This window comes from Vidua chalybeata, chromosome 10 (assembly GCF_026979565.1).
Source record: "Vidua chalybeata isolate OUT-0048 chromosome 10, bVidCha1 merged haplotype, whole genome shotgun sequence".
NCBI classification, from domain to species: Eukaryota; Metazoa; Chordata; class Aves; order Passeriformes; family Viduidae; genus Vidua; species Vidua chalybeata.
Window position 1 is genome coordinate 9,139,019 of NC_071539.1, and position 16,215 is coordinate 9,155,233.

A 16,215-nucleotide genomic window follows, 5' to 3' on the forward strand; every position below is an offset into this window, starting at 1 on the left:
CTGTAAATTTATTGAGAACTGGTAATAATAGCCAGGATTCTGAAACTGACATTAAAATGTAGGGGAAAAAAAAGGTACATGAAGCTTTCAATTAGGTTATATTAAAAAAAAAGTATAAAAAGAATTGGAATTTCATATTTAATTTATTTTTGAATATGAAAATTGTAATGTTGTGATTTTCTTAATTATGTAATTGAAATGTGAATTTTTAAGCACTGTGTCATTAGTGCTTACTTGGTGAAATGCTTATTTTTTCCATTTAATGGAAAAAAAGGTTTGAACGCTCAAGGCCAATTTTTCAGAAATCACATGTAGCAATCTCATCTTCTAATTGCATCTTTAGTCTGTAACTACACTTGTTTTTGCCTGTGTAAACTGTGTGTACTGGCAGACAAATTTGAATTTACAACCACATTTAAATAATGCTTGTGACTAAAATGCCTGGAGTATCTTACCTAGTGTAAGTGCATACCATATATCCAATCTCACCTATTGTAAATATATACTCTATACTACTGTAACTATATTCTACATAACTGTGTAGTCTAACCTATATGTAACACTCTTAATCTGAATTAAGTCATTGTAAAGCAAATCACTAAGTATGTTGTTAAAGTTCCCAAAGCAGATGAAAGTGAGTTTCACTCATCTCATGTCCAGTGGTGAGCAAGGGCTCTCACCTGGAGTCACTCCAATCCAGATCTCCCAACAGACACCAGCAGTTCCCTGACACAAGCTTCAGGAAAAATACCTTGAGTACAAGTGATTCCACATTCCGATACTGAGGCTTGCTGAAAGCAGAGAGATGTGCTTTTGGTCAGGGATCAGTTTGATACGTCTCAGTATGGCAAATAGATGGGGTGCAGGAAAAGGGCAGGCATTGATGAAGAGGGAGGGACAGAGGGAGGAAAAGGAGCTGAGACTTTGTAGAACTCAGTCTGCAGGCAAAACTGGTGGAACAAGAAGCAAGATTACTTTTTCCTAGCTCCAGTACCTCCTTTTTGATAGAGACAGCTATAAATCAGCTGGCAAATCAGCTCAGAAATGTTAACAATAACTCAAGGTTTTATAGTCCTGGTCATTTTTTTGTTAATTGTTGAGTTTTTCAGGCTGCGAAAAGCTTGCAAGCAATTTCCTCCTGGACCAACTCCTCTCCCATTGCTTGGAAACTTGGTGCACTTGAACTTTCAGTTTCATCGGGATCTTCTGATGGAGGTATTTCTTTTAATATACTCTTAATTGGTTATTTTTAGCCATGACTTAAAGAATTGTGATTAATTGAAGGTTTTAAGTCTGTGAAAGTTACAGACAAGGTATGGACATATAAAGATCAATTGATTCCTACATTTGACCCACTTTCTTATGTGGAATATGTCTTCTTCGTGAGAAAGTTAAAGCCCTTAAGAATCAAGTCAACCTGGGGAGAGAGTTTATGACTTGTTATTAAAGTTGGAGAATACCAATAAACTAAAAGATGATTCTGCACTGCTATGTGAAGCTGTATCCACTATAGTGACAGCTATATCTGCTATGCCTACATGATACTTTTTAAAATTCTCACTGGCATTGCCTAATTTGTGGGTAATACGGTGCAAGTATGTTTGTAGTACAAGAGGGGCATTTACTCTCCACCTTCTACAGCTCCTGAAAAGTGTTTGTTGTTAGTGACAGCTGCAGTAATTCCTCTAATGGTTTGCAGGTGATCCCTAGTTCAGGTGGATGCCCGAGAGTACACATGGGCCAATGTGTGCAGAGCAGTCTCAGGCTGTGATGCTCTAGCAGGGGGAGGAAAGCCAGAATCTAAAGAAATATGAGGAGAAGCAAGTGTCTGGTGTGATCAACTGGATGTAATTGTCATGGCACCTTCGACACTGTCTGACACCTTTTCTGTATCATTGTGGGTGTGCTAGAGCAGAGTCCATACTTGTACAAAGCTTTTTTTCTGCATGATTGGAGTTCCTTTGCCATACACCCATCCCTGCTTGGATACCTCTGCTGTGTCCAATGGTAAGTGCTCTCCTCAGTACTATGAGGAAACCCTGGACTCAAATGCAGCCCCCTGGTACTTCATGGCTGTTGGCTAATTTCTGTATCCATGTCCTCTCCTGGAGCACACAGATGGTGCAGGTTTTATCAGCTTGTTTCATTTTGCAAAGGCAGGACTCGCTGGAGGCACAGAGCCCCAGGGTGGTGCACAGTGTAGCTGCTCAATTAACAAGGTACAAAATACTGGGGTTGGAAGCGATGCAATATAAAGTGCAGCAACATAAAGTACAAAGTTTTCTTTCTTTTGCTGCAGAATGTGCTTTGAAAAGAAAATAACTTCTCCCCAGGGTAAATAAAACTGGCTGCTGAAAGCCTTATTCTCAGCAAAACAACAGCTTCTTCCTGCTTCTAGCTACAATTATATGCATGGAGATGATGTTTTCAGCACAAAACTGTCCACTGGGCTGGCAAATAGCAGGTGCAGTGTCTGTTTGAGATCTATATATGGGGATTCATCTGTTCTTTTTCTGGCAACTTTTCCACTTACAGCTGGCAAAAACTCATGGTAACATGTACACTCTGTGGTTTGGGTGGGTCCCAGTGATTATACTGAATGGATTTCAAGCAGTGAAGGATGGTGTGACCACACACCCTGAAGATGTTTCTGGGAGGCTGGTGTCACCTTTCTTCAGAGCACTGGCCAAAGGAAAAGGTGAGATTTTCCTGCCATTAATAGCGTAAAGGAATGTTGACTTGAAAAGTACTCTGCCCTCCCATTCAGAACGATCTTCCATCAGATACTGTTCAAGTCCTCCACTGGCTTTTCAGAATATCTTACTGTTTGCCATGGTGCCTTTTGCACTGAGCATTCCCTAGCCTAGGAAACACTCCGTGTTGTTTCTATGTGACCTTTTTGCTGTATTCAAGATGTTTGTATGTGATCCAACCCAGAACCCAGCAATCTTGCCCTCATCACAGACTAATCCACTGTGGCACACATGATTTTGCTGTACATCACATGAATGCAATGCTTGTTTGGTAACTGTATACATTATGGTTGCCAAACACTTTCCATCATGAGTAAGAGACCCATAAATCCCTACCTAATTCACATTTCTGTACTTGGGGACATTTTGTGAATGCCTTTTGATTGCAAGAGTGCCTCCAACACAGGAAAACCCACTTATTTTTAGAGTATTCCAGCAGTTTGCAGTATTTTTTTTCCTGCCCCTGCAGTTGCTAGACCAAAGCAGACACAGATTGTTTAAAGCTGGATGAAGCTTCACCTTCACAGAAGCAGTTCAGAACTCTTCAGCTGACCAGGACTGCAATCTAACAATTAATGGAGTGCTGTCTCTTCCAGGGTAGCAACAGAGCCCAAATGGCACTTATCTTTCACCTTCATCACCTCAACCTACAACCATCACATTAATTGATTGATACCTCCACAAACATACCCTGTCCCGAAATCTACTCTGTGGAAATTCATCCAACTATTCCTGTCTTGAGAATGATTTCTTGAGTATGGCTAAAGCAGATTTCCTAAAAAGGCATCTTAAGGTGTTTCAGAGTTTTTTAAGACATCAAGAAATGGTGCAGTCAGGAAATCCTTAGATTGCTCTTTTCAATTATTAACTACATTCAATGTTAAGAACATGTGGTCTAGTTGTCTAGTTATAGTTTGGGTATGTTTGGCTATGATTTTTTGTTACCAATAATTTCAACTAAAGATACTTGTATCCCAATCTATTCCCTGATTTATTCCATGTATTGTATAATATGTATTTAAATTAATTGTTCCATGTCTGTGGCAAATATTAACATGCCAGGGAACACCCTCAGGTATTATACTTGCAAGTGGGCGCTCCTGGAAGCAGCAGAGACGTTTTGGAATAATGACTCTACGCAATTTGGGAATGGGGAAAAAAGGCCTGGAGCATCGAGTGCAAGAGGAGGCCTCTCACCTGGTGGAGTTTTTTGTGAACCTCAAAGGTATTTTACCTGCTAAGAAATCAGGTGCTTTTCAGTCTGGATATGGATCCATATCTTCAGTATGCCAACTTACCTACCCCTTCTAGGGGATGTATCCAAACTTACCAAAGCACAAGAGCAGATAGAGCCTAGAATCACAAGTATTTCCTTCTTATATAGCTCTTCCTACATCTACTGAAGCTGGAAACTTCTGAAATTCCACCTCCATGGGCAGATAATTTGTCTGTGATATATTGTGCAATGACATGATGCTGCTGAATTGCACAGCTAAACCATTCTCAGGCTGCCTGCCCTGGGTAACTGAGCAGTATTGCAGAGCTTAGTAATTTCCTTAAATTTTAATGACATTGGGTGCCCTGCTTATTTTAATGTCTATCTGGCTAAGTAACTACTGGCAAGAGAAACAAAGACAGTAGGAGGTGGGAGGGAACTTCAGTGGATTAACAGGTTAATCCTAGAGTCCATGATAGGATGATTTCTATCCAAATCACTTTTTATGAATATCTGTTTCATAGCTTTAGAAGAAATCATCAGACAGAGATATGATTTACTGCTCACAGCTGAGACTGTAATAGTTTCATTATATTTACTTTGCAGTTCCTGTCTGTCTATTCTTCTTCTTAAACCTTCCCTCATTCCTCCAGGTTTTCATTATAATTATTTTATTACATTTTTGAACATATCTGTTGCTGACTTCCCTTAGTTCATGTCCAGTGGTACTACTTCTCACATTCTCTCCTCACAGCTGAAGACAGCAGATTTGATGTGATACCCTAGAACTGATCTTAGCTCTACAACATTATTTCAGAGGAAGGGCTGTGAAATTGTTTTAGAGCTATGAGAAAACAGTTTAACTGTGTTCTTTATTTTAAGACTATGTTTTATTTTCCTTAATTCATGTTAGTGCTACATCTCTGTCCTCATTCACACTCCAGCTGGATAAAGAGAACATTTTATTAAATATTTATTAACATCAAGTCCTATCTGTATAAGGATCACCTGAAAAAAACACTGAGAGTGAATTCCAATTATTGTGTTTGCAGGAAGACCTGTGGATCCTTCTTTCCCTCTTTTCCATTCTATTTCAAATGTAATTTGTGCTGTGGTTTTTGGATATCACTTCTCTGATGAGGACAAAACCTTCCATGAACTGATCCATGCTACAGAGAAAATATTCAGGTTTGCAGGCAGCTTTGTTCATCAGGTGAGTAAATCATATGCTGGTTTTTTTTTCTGAAATAGGTCAAAAGTGAAAGAGCAAATACAAAAATAGGTCTTCACTAAATACAGAACAACAGGCAAATGTAGGCTGGGAGCTAAGAAGTGTCCTTGGGGAGGGACCTTATGATGGCTGCATCCTTGGTTTTAAGGCCATTTTTAAGAACTCTCTTGGGTTTTTTGCAAGCTTAAGAGCTTTAAGTCCTTTAGTATTTCTGAAACTATTAACAGAAACCTCTAAATTTAATTTGAGACTGGAGTTGGTAATATAATTGAATTCTGCTGTGCTGGTCCTCCCACTTCTATTTACTTCTCTCCTCCAAAAATGTATATAATTGGATTCATTCTTCTATTTTTTATCACTCTGCAAATCATATGCTGAAAATTTTTCCCCTACCTCACAAATGATAAAATATTCATTATGAATCTTTTGCTTACTGTGTTATAGCTCACCATTCACACATTGCAAAAAAAATAGATACATTCTCTGACAGTCTCACAATTCAAGTCCTGTCAGAGATTTTTTTTGTAGCTCCTTCATACAAAACACCATAAAGACCAACTTTGCACTTGAAGCATCTTGCAGTGCATTTGAGGTATTCCTTATGAATTAGACTTTGTGGTTTAGACCCTTAAAGAGGGACAAACTGTGTGTAATGGGGAATGCTGATGGCATAGCAAATTTAACTGGCATTTGATTTTTATAGGAAAAGGCAGACTAAAATGCTGATGTGGCAGTAAAGCTATTCAACAAATCTGTCATATGAGACTAGCACTATACAAATTTCCCATAGTTAAAAATACAAAAGTAGATTAAATTTGTGGATGACCAAAACCAGGAGACCTTAACATACAGAGGAGGTTCAGGATATCCTGCTGCAAGAGCTTCTAAGCACTGTGGATTGGAGTTATGAGAATGGAAAAGATGGTTATAGTACAAACTGAAATTACAAGACATTCTAGGAAGTAATGAGATTAATTAATATGGTTAATTATTCTAAGCTCACTTACTATGAATTTAGAACATTTCAGTGAAAGGTTAAGAGGAAAGGGATTGGTGTAAACTAACAGATAACAGGAGGAAAAAAGCCAACAGGATCTTAGGGTATTTCCACCACTATTTTCCTTTTAGAGCCAATGAAGTGTTACAGCAGGTTCTGAAGTGTAATCATCTGTGAGACATATTCTAGGGTCTTGGGCATCTTTTGTTGTGATTCTGAAGGGAAACAAAGGTGGAGAAGTGGTAATGAAGTAACCTACAAACTGTCACTTAAAATTAGAGAGATTTTGCTTGTTGGGTCTGAAAGAACAAAGAGAGGAGACAGAACTGCTCTTTGCTGGGCAGAGTGGAATGGCAGATGCTGCACAGACAGAACTATCCAAGGCAGAGGACAGTACTTAGAGCTGACAAATGTGTGTGTAAATATAAGCAGTAGCTGAGGATGCAATATTGTTAACCACCAGAACAATTATTGCTCCTTAGCAGTCATGAAGACTCTGTCTAGGAAAACTAAATTAGCCCTTATCTTAGAGTGGTACCCAGACCATAATTCCTTTTGTGAGCTCCAAAAATTCCAGCAGTTACTTGAAGCTGCAGACCTGTTAATCTTAGCAGCCCCATGGTATCCAGAAAGGATGTCCTTACATTCTGAGTGTGTGGGAGCTGGGGTCTCCAACTGTGCAGGAGTGAGGTCACAAAGTGATCTTCATTAGCCAAGTAAACTTAGAGGCATGAGCAGAGTGTTGTCAGAATTGCCTTGATCCCTGGAATTGTGTCAAATTTCTATTAAAGCTTTCCCACGTGATGGCAAAAGTCTGCTCAAAGCAATGCTAATTTGTTTATTCCATTATAAACATTTCTGGGAAGGAACAATTCAGCCTTTTGGTATGTATAAAGCAGCTTTGTCAGTGACAGAGAATCCATGGTGCCTCTTGTGTGTCATTCCTGCAGATGTACGAAATCCTGCCCTGGCTGCTCTGTCGCCTCCCTGGGCCTCATAAGAAGGTGTTGGCTTGCTATGATGTCCTGAGTTCTTTTGCAAGGAAGGAGATCAGAAGACACGTAGAGAGAGGGATACCAGCTGAACCACAGGATTTCATTGACTTTTACCTGGCTGAGATTGAGAAAGTAAGTGTTCATTCTGGCTGATCATGCTGTTATGAAGCATAAGGTCAAACAGACCATTAAATCACTCAGTGTGACCCTTCCACCATAGTTTCTTACATTTCATAAGCTTCTTAATATTAATACAATATCTTAGCATTTACTAACTCACAAGTCTCAGAAAGGCATCCGGTTTTGTATTTTGGTTACATGAATGAATTACCATCAGGTATGATAGGGGGTGAACCCATGAGCTCTTATCAACTTTCCATAAATATCCACAAGTATACTTCAATCCTGTAATAAATATGAGACAGTTTATTCCTGCAGGCTACATAACTTTGGTAGACCACCTCATCTTCTACAGCAAGGCTCATGTTTACAGTGGGATTAAACACATATGCACAAATCACTGCCCTGAAATAGCAGGCATGCTTCTTTGGGATCCAGTATGTGTGCTCCAACCCTGGCTCTCCTTGTGCCACATAACTGTCTGGTTTCTCCCTTGGCAGGCAATCATCATCCCTATGTTACCTCTAATTTCCCCACTGTTTGGGGCATGGCTGGCTTGGCCCCATACTCAAATTGGAAAGCCTAGAAAACAATTTCACAAACAATGCCATAATCAGCATTAATCTTCTTCCCTGCCCAGGCTATTATTTTCCATAGTAGGAAGTAGCACTGAGACAGAGAAGCTCTGCCAAGAGCACTTCAGCTTCTGTTTCAAACTTTTCAGGAGGTAAAAGAAGCATCTCTTTCCTAGGGTAGATGAAGTTTATGTAGTTTCTACTTCTGGTCATAAGCTTTCAGCTAGTCAGGCTGCTGTGTCCTCACAGTGTTGGCTCATGGGCTCTGAAAGGAGCTGATACACCATTTCACACTCAGTATCTGAGTGAGTATGACAAGATTTACTAAAACAAGCATTTTAGAGGCAAAAATGCAGCTTTCTCTAGTGTCAGTGGTGCAATTTATTGCCATCTGTTTGTTTGAAAATGTTTTTGCCTAATGTATTTTCTCTAGTTGTATTTTTATTTTACTCTCTCATTACTCAGAAGGAAATACATAAGTACTTTTTGCCCATCAGTTCACATTTATCCTGAACTGAGAAAAGAAATGACTCTTGAAATGATCTGTTGAAACCCTTTGATCCTGAACGTTTTCCTTTGGCATTTGCTGGCACCATTTGATACCAAGGCCAAGGTGTGACATGTTGTAGGGCACTTGCTTGTAAGTGCACTCTAGGCCAACTGCAAACTTGTAGTGTGCTTTGAAGTTTTTGTGATTAAGTCATCAAGCATAGAATTGCCTTTTTGTGATGAAAGAATAATCCACCTCATGAAAGACAGCAATGCAGACTTACTGTGCCTATTTGGGAAACTACTGAACTCTTAGAATGCATCAAAAGCTGTAAATTTGACTATTCTTCGTGCACATGCCAGCTGTGGAAGTCTCACAGCTCTCACACAGAGGGCATACAGGATAACCAAATTTTCATGCTTTAACTTCAACTTTTATCGCCATCTACAGTCTAAAGAGGGGGCCAAGCCCAAGTATGATGAAGAGAATTTGGTATATGTCATAAATGATCTTTTCCTTGGTGGATCAGAGACCTCAAGCACTACATTGTACTGGGGACTGCTCTATATGGTGGTGAATCCAGATATCCAAGGTGAGAGTGGTGGAGTTTTCCTGTTTATTTTTATTATCCTATACTAAACTCAGGCATTAAATAATACTAAATCACAGGGTAAAAACCTAATCTACGATGCTGAAATAATATTTTTCTGTTGCTCCAAGAAAAGTGACCACCTGAAGTATTTTATGCATTTTTCTCCTCTGAAGTGGTGAATATTTCTCCACAGCAAAAGTGCAGGAGGAGCTGGATGCTGTTCTGGGTCCTTCCAAGTTAATTTGTTATGAGGATCGCAGAAAACTGCCCTACACAAATGCTGTGGTTCATGAGATTCAGCGCTTCAGCAACATTGTCTTTGTTGGTGTCCCCAGATTGTGTGTGAGGAACACAACTCTACTGGGATTCCCTGTCAAAAAGGTACAGACACATTTTCAGCTTCTGTTCTCTCTTTGGCAGAGAGGCATTTCAGTTTTGTAGCCAGTGTTCCATCTATAAACTACTCTCCATTAAACTCAGGAATGTGGTGCCTGGGGAAAAGCTACTATCTGTGGCACCAGGAATGAAAGAAGTCTTTTACTTAGCATGTAGATGCTCACACACCTGTTAAGGCCTCTTCCAGGGAGACCTCAAGTTCCTGCCCATCACAACTGCAGAAACCAGCTCTGCTTGGCAGGGGATGGACTGAGAGGAGAAACTGGATTGCCAAAGCACTGGGGTTGGTTAAGACATTCCTGACCAACTTGGCACTCGCCCAAATGCCAACAAGCAACAGTTTTATCCATCAAGCATAAACTGATGGGTGACAGGCACTAGTAGTAGGAACTGAAACAACAGTTTCTTCTTTGCAGGGCACCATTGTTATACCAAATATAGCATCTGTTCTGTATGACCCTGAGCAGTGGGAGACACCTCGACAGTTCAACCCTGGCCATTTTCTGGATAAAGAAGGAAACTTTATACCTCGAGAAGCTTTCTTACCATTCTCAGCAGGTAAATGCATTGACAGTTTGAACTAACCCAGCAGATGAGATGATGAATACAGAAGTATGAGATCATGGTATTTCCTCAGATAACATCTTTTGTCTCTGCTGTTTGCTGCTTTTAAAGAACATTCCTGGCTTGTTTCTGCCAAAGGAGAGGCTTCTGTGCTGTCAGACTCCAAACTGTTCATAGGGCACTGTGGTGGGAATCCCACTCAAACTCCTGAACCTCTCAAGCTGGCTGCATGCTGCAGTCATACACAAGTTTTGTCTGTAGTATTCTTTACACCTAGCTATCTTCCTGAGAAGTAATTTGTCCTGTTTGTACTGGAGTTAATTTCAATACCTTCTAAAGAAACAAGCTGAAAGAAAAGCAGAAAGCATCTTGATAAACACAGGATTACGTTCTTGCTTACAGAACTGAAAATTCAGTTGCAAAAGGAGGAAACAAGGTAACGATGCACAGACAGTTAGTAATTATACCTAGCAGCAAAGTTCCTGCTGACAGGTTTTAGTTTGTTGATAGTCACTTAAATGTCCACACCAAAGTGGTTTCTTAATTCAAACAGCTTTTTTTTCCCTTATATTTGTGTATGCAATATTCACCTTTTCTACTCAGACCATTGGTGCCAAGGAATGGGAATCCTGGGAAATGAACAGTAGGCCTCATGCTTTGCCTATTAAGTGACCAAGCCTCTATTCAACTGCAAATGCCACCACTAAGTAATTTTGCTCTGCTGATGCCAACTCACTAAAGCATGTGCAAATAGCTGGCAGATTTTTTGTGTGTGGTCCTGAAATTCAATATCTTCTGTAAAATCAAAATAGTTTTTTTTCTGTCAGGTCAGGAAAGAAATTATGTTGGCACCTCATGGATTTTCATTGAAATTTTTATTTTGTGTCTCCTAACCTAGGACATTGGATGGGAACTTTTTGAAAGGGAATTCACATAGTTTTAGTTCTATGGCCTTCAAGTTGTTCTCCTTGAGCAAAAAACAAAACTCACCCCTGCTTTCAACAGGAATGAACGAAGTGATTATGAAACTGAAAAATTCCTAGACACTAACTGTCCTTCCCCTCTTTCCTCTGCAGGGCACCGGGTGTGTTTGGGGGAGCACTTAGCCAGGACCGAGCTCTTCATTTTCTTTGCCAGCCTGCTGCGGGCGTTCACCTTCCGCCTCCCCGAGGGAGTGACCAAGATCAGCACGGAGCCCATTTTTGGGGGCACTCTGCAGCCCCACCCCTACAGGGTCTGTGCCATCCCACGCTAGGCTGCAGCAGCCACAGGCCAGCATGAGACAGCCACCTTTACCTCCGTGAATTTCCTCTCAAGTGTGTAAATCTCCTTCTGGCTATTGATATTAGTCTACCCAGAGCTATTCAGAAAGTGGATGCAAGCCAAGATCCAGACTAACAATATTTTTTTTGGTCTGCTCTTTGTCCAAGTCACGGATATTCTCACAGGGATCTTGACCGTATTCTCCCATCTGAAAGCACTTGAAGCCAGATGCTGTGGCTCCCAGCTGAGGCCATGCTGTGTCCCCCTGTCCTAGCCCAGCAAAATCATCCTCATGCTCGTTTTCCTGGGCAAACCTCAGGAAAATTCAGAGTATTTCAGCAAGTAGGTGCCATTTCTGTGAGTAGCCAGATGACCTCAAGTAATTTGATGGCAGAAAGCACACTTTTAAAGTTCTATTTTGGTTTTAATGTCCTGAACTTAACCACTTTAATTTGTCAACAGGTTGCCAAAACAAACCAACACCCAAATCCCAGGAAAATACATTTGAGTATGGGTGCCTTCACATTTGAATTTGATGTTAAGTATCTCCCATATACTAGGTAAAAAGTCATTCTAAAGTGGAAGAAAGAAACTTTAATTTGGTGTTTACTATCAATGTGAATACTATCAATTTTAATTTGCAGCCTGATTATAGTTATATTGTCAATTTGTTAGTTTTTTATTGTTTGTTTTATTTTGAAAGATGTAGAATTACACCCATTATCAATCCTGCTTGGATGAGGCATTGAATGTGAGATGAGAGAGTCACTTTGCATGTGAGTTTCACTGCTAACTCCATGACAGAGGAAGGTAGAAGCTTTGGAAGGCAGTCTCGAGGGGCTACCTGAACACTCAGTCTCTATTTTCTCTGTAATCTTTACTTTTTTCATTACAGCCCACACCACACTTCCTGGTCTCCATTCAACTCTCCCTTGCCCTCTTTCAGTTCTTACTCCCACTTACCCTTTATCCATATAAGCTCATTTCAGGATTTACCTTGATGTGATGACATCAAGCTTCTCTCTCCTTTTTTTTCCTGCACAAGTATTAGTAGAGGATTCCATGCTGAGCTCAAAAAAATCACCAGTGTTTTTTCAGGAGGGAGCCATCAAAATGTCCTTTGATAGAGGAACTATTTTGTTATTTTACATTGCTTTTATATCATCTCTGGTGATCTACTCTGTGATCATCTCTGATCTACTCATCACCAGCCCCACTTTAATGCAACCCCATCTCCAACTCTTTTGGAACAGAATGAAGTGTCTATTTTAATATAAACCTTCCATTTAAATCCTATCAATATTTGGTACAATTGCAGGTTACCTCTGATATGATGTCTGTCTATGAATTTTGAAAACAAATCATTCTTGCCCTGGCTATCACAGGATATTGGTCCTCTGTGCTTTACTTGGGAGGGACTTTGTGGTGCCATTTGTGGCACCATTTATTGGGCCCCTACAAGTGATGACTTTGTCTCAAGTAGGCAACAAATGGGAGCAAAATTCCCTGGGAGAAAAAAAAAAAAGGAAAAATCCTAATCTCCAACACCCTTTTACAGGTGGTGCCTCTCACTGCCTTTGTCCACTCATCATCTTGCCACTTGCTGAAGAGGCTCAATCATAAGATCTGTGTGCAGCTGGTTGTGCTCCAGGGCTGGAACAGTGAATCCATTGTCTCTGTGCTCAGTCCCACTGATGGATCGCTTCCCCATGTCCAGGCAGGTCTCAGGAGTGGCATGAGGTGGAAAGAACTGCTAATGTGCTGCCCATTCCAGCCACTCCAGGACCCTGACCACCAACCCCTACCAGGTGGTACAAAGGAGCACATTTGCTTTTAAAGAGTCTGCTGAAAATTTGGCTGAATAGCAGGAGACCCCCAGCTTTCCCTTTTGGAGACTGAGTTTCCAGACAGTCTTGCACAACAGTTTTGCTTTTCCTGAGCAGGGGAGCCAGTGTGGTGTGTGCAGCCTCCTGTATGGATTAGTCCATGTGGGTCAAGCAGCCAAACTGGGCAAGTAACATGTGTCTGGAAACTTACAGCACCACTTTACACCCATGTATTCCATAAAGATTTGAAATAGGATGATGGAGGAAGGCAAACAAACTCAGGTAATCTGATAAAATTAACTTTGCTTTACCTCCACTCCTTTGGGAAGCTTGGGAGGGCTTCTGGTGTACAAAACAACCTAGAGATCGTTCAGTTGTATACTTCTAGCTCCTGGAGAGACAGACTTCTGGCAGTGGAGAAATTTGCAAGTTATGGGGAAAGAGTTTAAGTGATCCCAGGGCAATGCTGAAGGATGACAGCACACTTATCTCTGGTGGGCTCAACTGACTTCCCTAATCCCCTGTCCCCAGTTCTTCCCATTGCTTTCTGGCCCCTTCAAGTGCAGTTTTCCCTCCTGATTGTCATCTGTCATCAGTTGGCTGCCCACAGGTTCCAGCCCCATGGCACGTGTCTGCCTTAGGCCACCAAAGAGCTGTCAGGCCCGAAGGTGCACACCCTGCTGCTGATGGCTGTGGTGCTGTAACTTCTTTTAATTGCTGTGATTAACCCTCCACCTTATCTTTCTTTAAAAAAATTTATAACAAGTGTCAGCCACAGCCTCAGGTCTCTGAGTTAAGATAGAATTGTCATCCGTAATAATACGGTTTATGTTTTGAAATCAGGTTGCAGGTGTCTGTTCCAGGGAAATATGTGCAACTGGGTGTGTTACTTTTTAAACCACTGTGATTGCTTCAGCTAAAAGTGAGTTCATGTCACAGAACTGCAGAAGGGCTGCTTTGTTTTATAATTGCAGGATAGCAGGAGTGTGTGAATCCAGAAAGCCTAAAATATTTAACTTTGATGGCTATGAAAGAGCTGCCTAATTTTATGGTGCTCAGCTCTGCTAATTTACGGTTCAGGAAAGCACTGACAAGTTGTCTGCCACCCAGATCCTCTGCTAATGTTTTTCTTGTGCTTTTCTTTCTCTTTCATGATGGGCCTCTCCTGGGTAGCAATATTAGTGCCACAGCCATAAGCAGGACAAATGCCAGTCTCAGGGAAGCTATTTACCCTGGCAAAAGGAAAAAGCAGACACTGGAGACAAAGACAGCCTTGTATAGTAGTTGGTAGATTCTGCATCCATCCAGAAATTAAAAGCAAGGGTTGTTTTTTTTCACTTCTGTTCAAATAAGTTGTTTTTGTTTTGTTTCAAAGGCCCAGGCAAAACTGTCCCTGTGGAGGCTTCATGGAATGACCCAGTGAATCATTGGTGTGTAGTGTGGGAACCTAACATCTGTAGGATTACATTTTGGAGAAAAGAAATTATCTGTTGCACCAGCCTATGCATTTGTGGAAACTATTTCTGTATTTGAGGAAGTTTAGAAACTCTTGGACAAACAGGAGGTGAAAGAACAGGAAATTTTTGCTGTCTCTCCTGTGGATGATCTGGCAGGTAACAAATGCAACAAAAAGGGAGATGGGTCAAAAGAGCCAGAGGGGGTTGCATTGCACGTGCTGTGTTGGTAATCTGAGCCTCATCACAGGATTTGTACTAAACATCTCTTTCTGTTCAAAAAGTAATTGGATATATCTTCAGCAGGAAAATTACTTTAGGGTTATTTAATAACAATACAGTGTTTGGCATTTGTACTGTTCTTACAAACTTTTCTAAGGCACTTGCAATCACATGCTGTCAGAACATGAGCCTGGCTGAACTTTCACCTGACACACCATGGCTGTGTTTGGGTTCTATAACAGAATTAAAATAGTTTCATATTAATCTTCATCTTGAACATTTATTGTCATTATTATGTCACACTCTTATATTTTCCATTTGAATAACTTCATCTTACTTTCAGACAGGGCCTTGACCAAGTGCCTGCTGAGACATAACTTGGGAAACTAGAAAAGATGCTCATCCAAGCAATTGTAATCCTGGAGTATGAGCCAAAATGCACTAAATGCTATTCACTTTCCTTTTGATTAAAAGTTTTGCCTCTGGCATATTTCAGAGCTTAATTCATTCATTTGCCAAATGCCTTCAGGTGAGAAAAATGCACTGTGAACAGGAAATCTGATTTTCTTCAGTACTAAAATGAAATTTCATGTTTAAAAAAGACAGATAATTTGCTAGTTGAATTGGTGTTACACACACTTCCTTTACCACGTTGTTAAAGAACCATTTGTCATCATGCATGAGATCTGCATTTAAGTCCATGCTGTAAGGGCAGCCTTGAACTGGGAACAGTGGGTAATCCAAGACAAGGAAATCCCTCCTCATAAAATCTTTGTGCTGAAATGTTGTTATCTTCTCACTTATTTTTTATCTTCATTATATTTATATTATTATCTCCATTATATTTGTAATTGTGAAATGTTACATTAATAACATTTGCAGCTGAATTAAATTGAAAGTAACAACAAACTTGAGGGTCACGTAAGAACAGATTTATGGGTATTTGTAGACAGTTGAGTTTCAACATGTGCAAAATACAGTTGATGTACCTGCAAAAATCACTGTGAACTCAAATAGTCAGTGGAAGAGAGAGAGAAAGAGACGTGTAGGGCTGCATATGCCCTGCAGAATAAAACAAGGGCAACCTTTTGAAAGTAGAACTGTATAAGGAATACTGTGTTTACTTTGGGTGTTTGTGGCAGCCAGTGATATAAGCCAGGCAGATGAGAAAAGCCTTGTCACACAGTGATTGGAGCACAAGAGATGTCAAACACGGGGTCTGAAGAGCAGCTTTGCCATTTCACTAAAAACATGACTAAGGCAGTTTTGTGTGTAAATCAAATGGTGGGAGATATAAGAACCATGATTTGAATCAGCAAGTCACGTTGTTAGAGTTGTAAATAAAACTTGTAACTAGGAAAAGGTCAGCTCTTTAACTTTTTTCCAATATCCATGGGCAAGTTTCATTTCACCCTTGTCCCCCAGTCCTTTGAGATGTCTCTCTAGACTGAAATTACACTGTTAGAAATGGTTCTCAATTGTTGAGGTGAATTACACCTTACTTTTAACAGTAACTCATAA

General features: G+C 40.4%; 1 protein-coding gene across 3 annotated transcripts; it reads left to right on the forward strand.

Moving 5' to 3' along the window:
- Window positions 1–1,026: 1,026 nt before the first annotated feature.
- LOC128792705 (cytochrome P450 2J6-like) lies at window positions 1,027–15,723 on the forward strand. 3 transcript variants are annotated; one of them, XM_053951330.1, is made up of 11 exons: window positions 1,045–1,215; window positions 2,536–2,698; window positions 3,829–3,978; window positions 5,022–5,182; window positions 7,148–7,324; window positions 8,828–8,969; window positions 9,163–9,350; window positions 9,782–9,923; window positions 11,006–11,245; window positions 14,394–14,631; window positions 15,038–15,723. In XM_053951330.1, exons 1-9 carry the CDS (start codon window positions 1,045–1,047, stop codon window positions 11,182–11,184), a joined length of 1,473 nt encoding a protein of 490 aa, XP_053807305.1. In that variant the 3' UTR covers window positions 11,185–11,245; window positions 14,394–14,631; window positions 15,038–15,723. The 3 variants fall into 3 exon arrangements, with proteins under 3 accessions (XP_053807307.1, XP_053807305.1, XP_053807306.1); XM_053951332.1 differs by lacking the exon at window positions 15,038–15,723 and having other exon boundaries at window positions 1,027–1,215; window positions 14,394–14,964; XM_053951331.1 differs by lacking the exons at window positions 3,829–3,978; window positions 15,038–15,723 and having other exon boundaries at window positions 14,394–14,964.
- The last annotated feature ends 492 nt before the right edge of the window (window positions 15,724–16,215 follow it).

What these genes read in the sequence shown, in the direction of transcription:
- LOC128792705 (XM_053951332.1), top strand. Translation starts at nt 1,045, where the DNA reads ATGTTAACAATAACTCAAGGTTTTATAGTCCTGGTCATTTTTTTGTTA. An exon ending in AGCACTGGCCAAAGGAAAAG is followed by an intron (nt 2,699 to 3,828) that starts GTGAGATTTTCC and finishes GAACACCCTCAG; the next exon opens with GTATTATACTTGCAAGTGGG. An exon ending in TTTCTTACCATTCTCAGCAG is followed by an intron (nt 9,924 to 11,005) that starts GTAAATGCATTG and finishes TTTCCTCTGCAG; the next exon opens with GGCACCGGGTGTGTTTGGGG.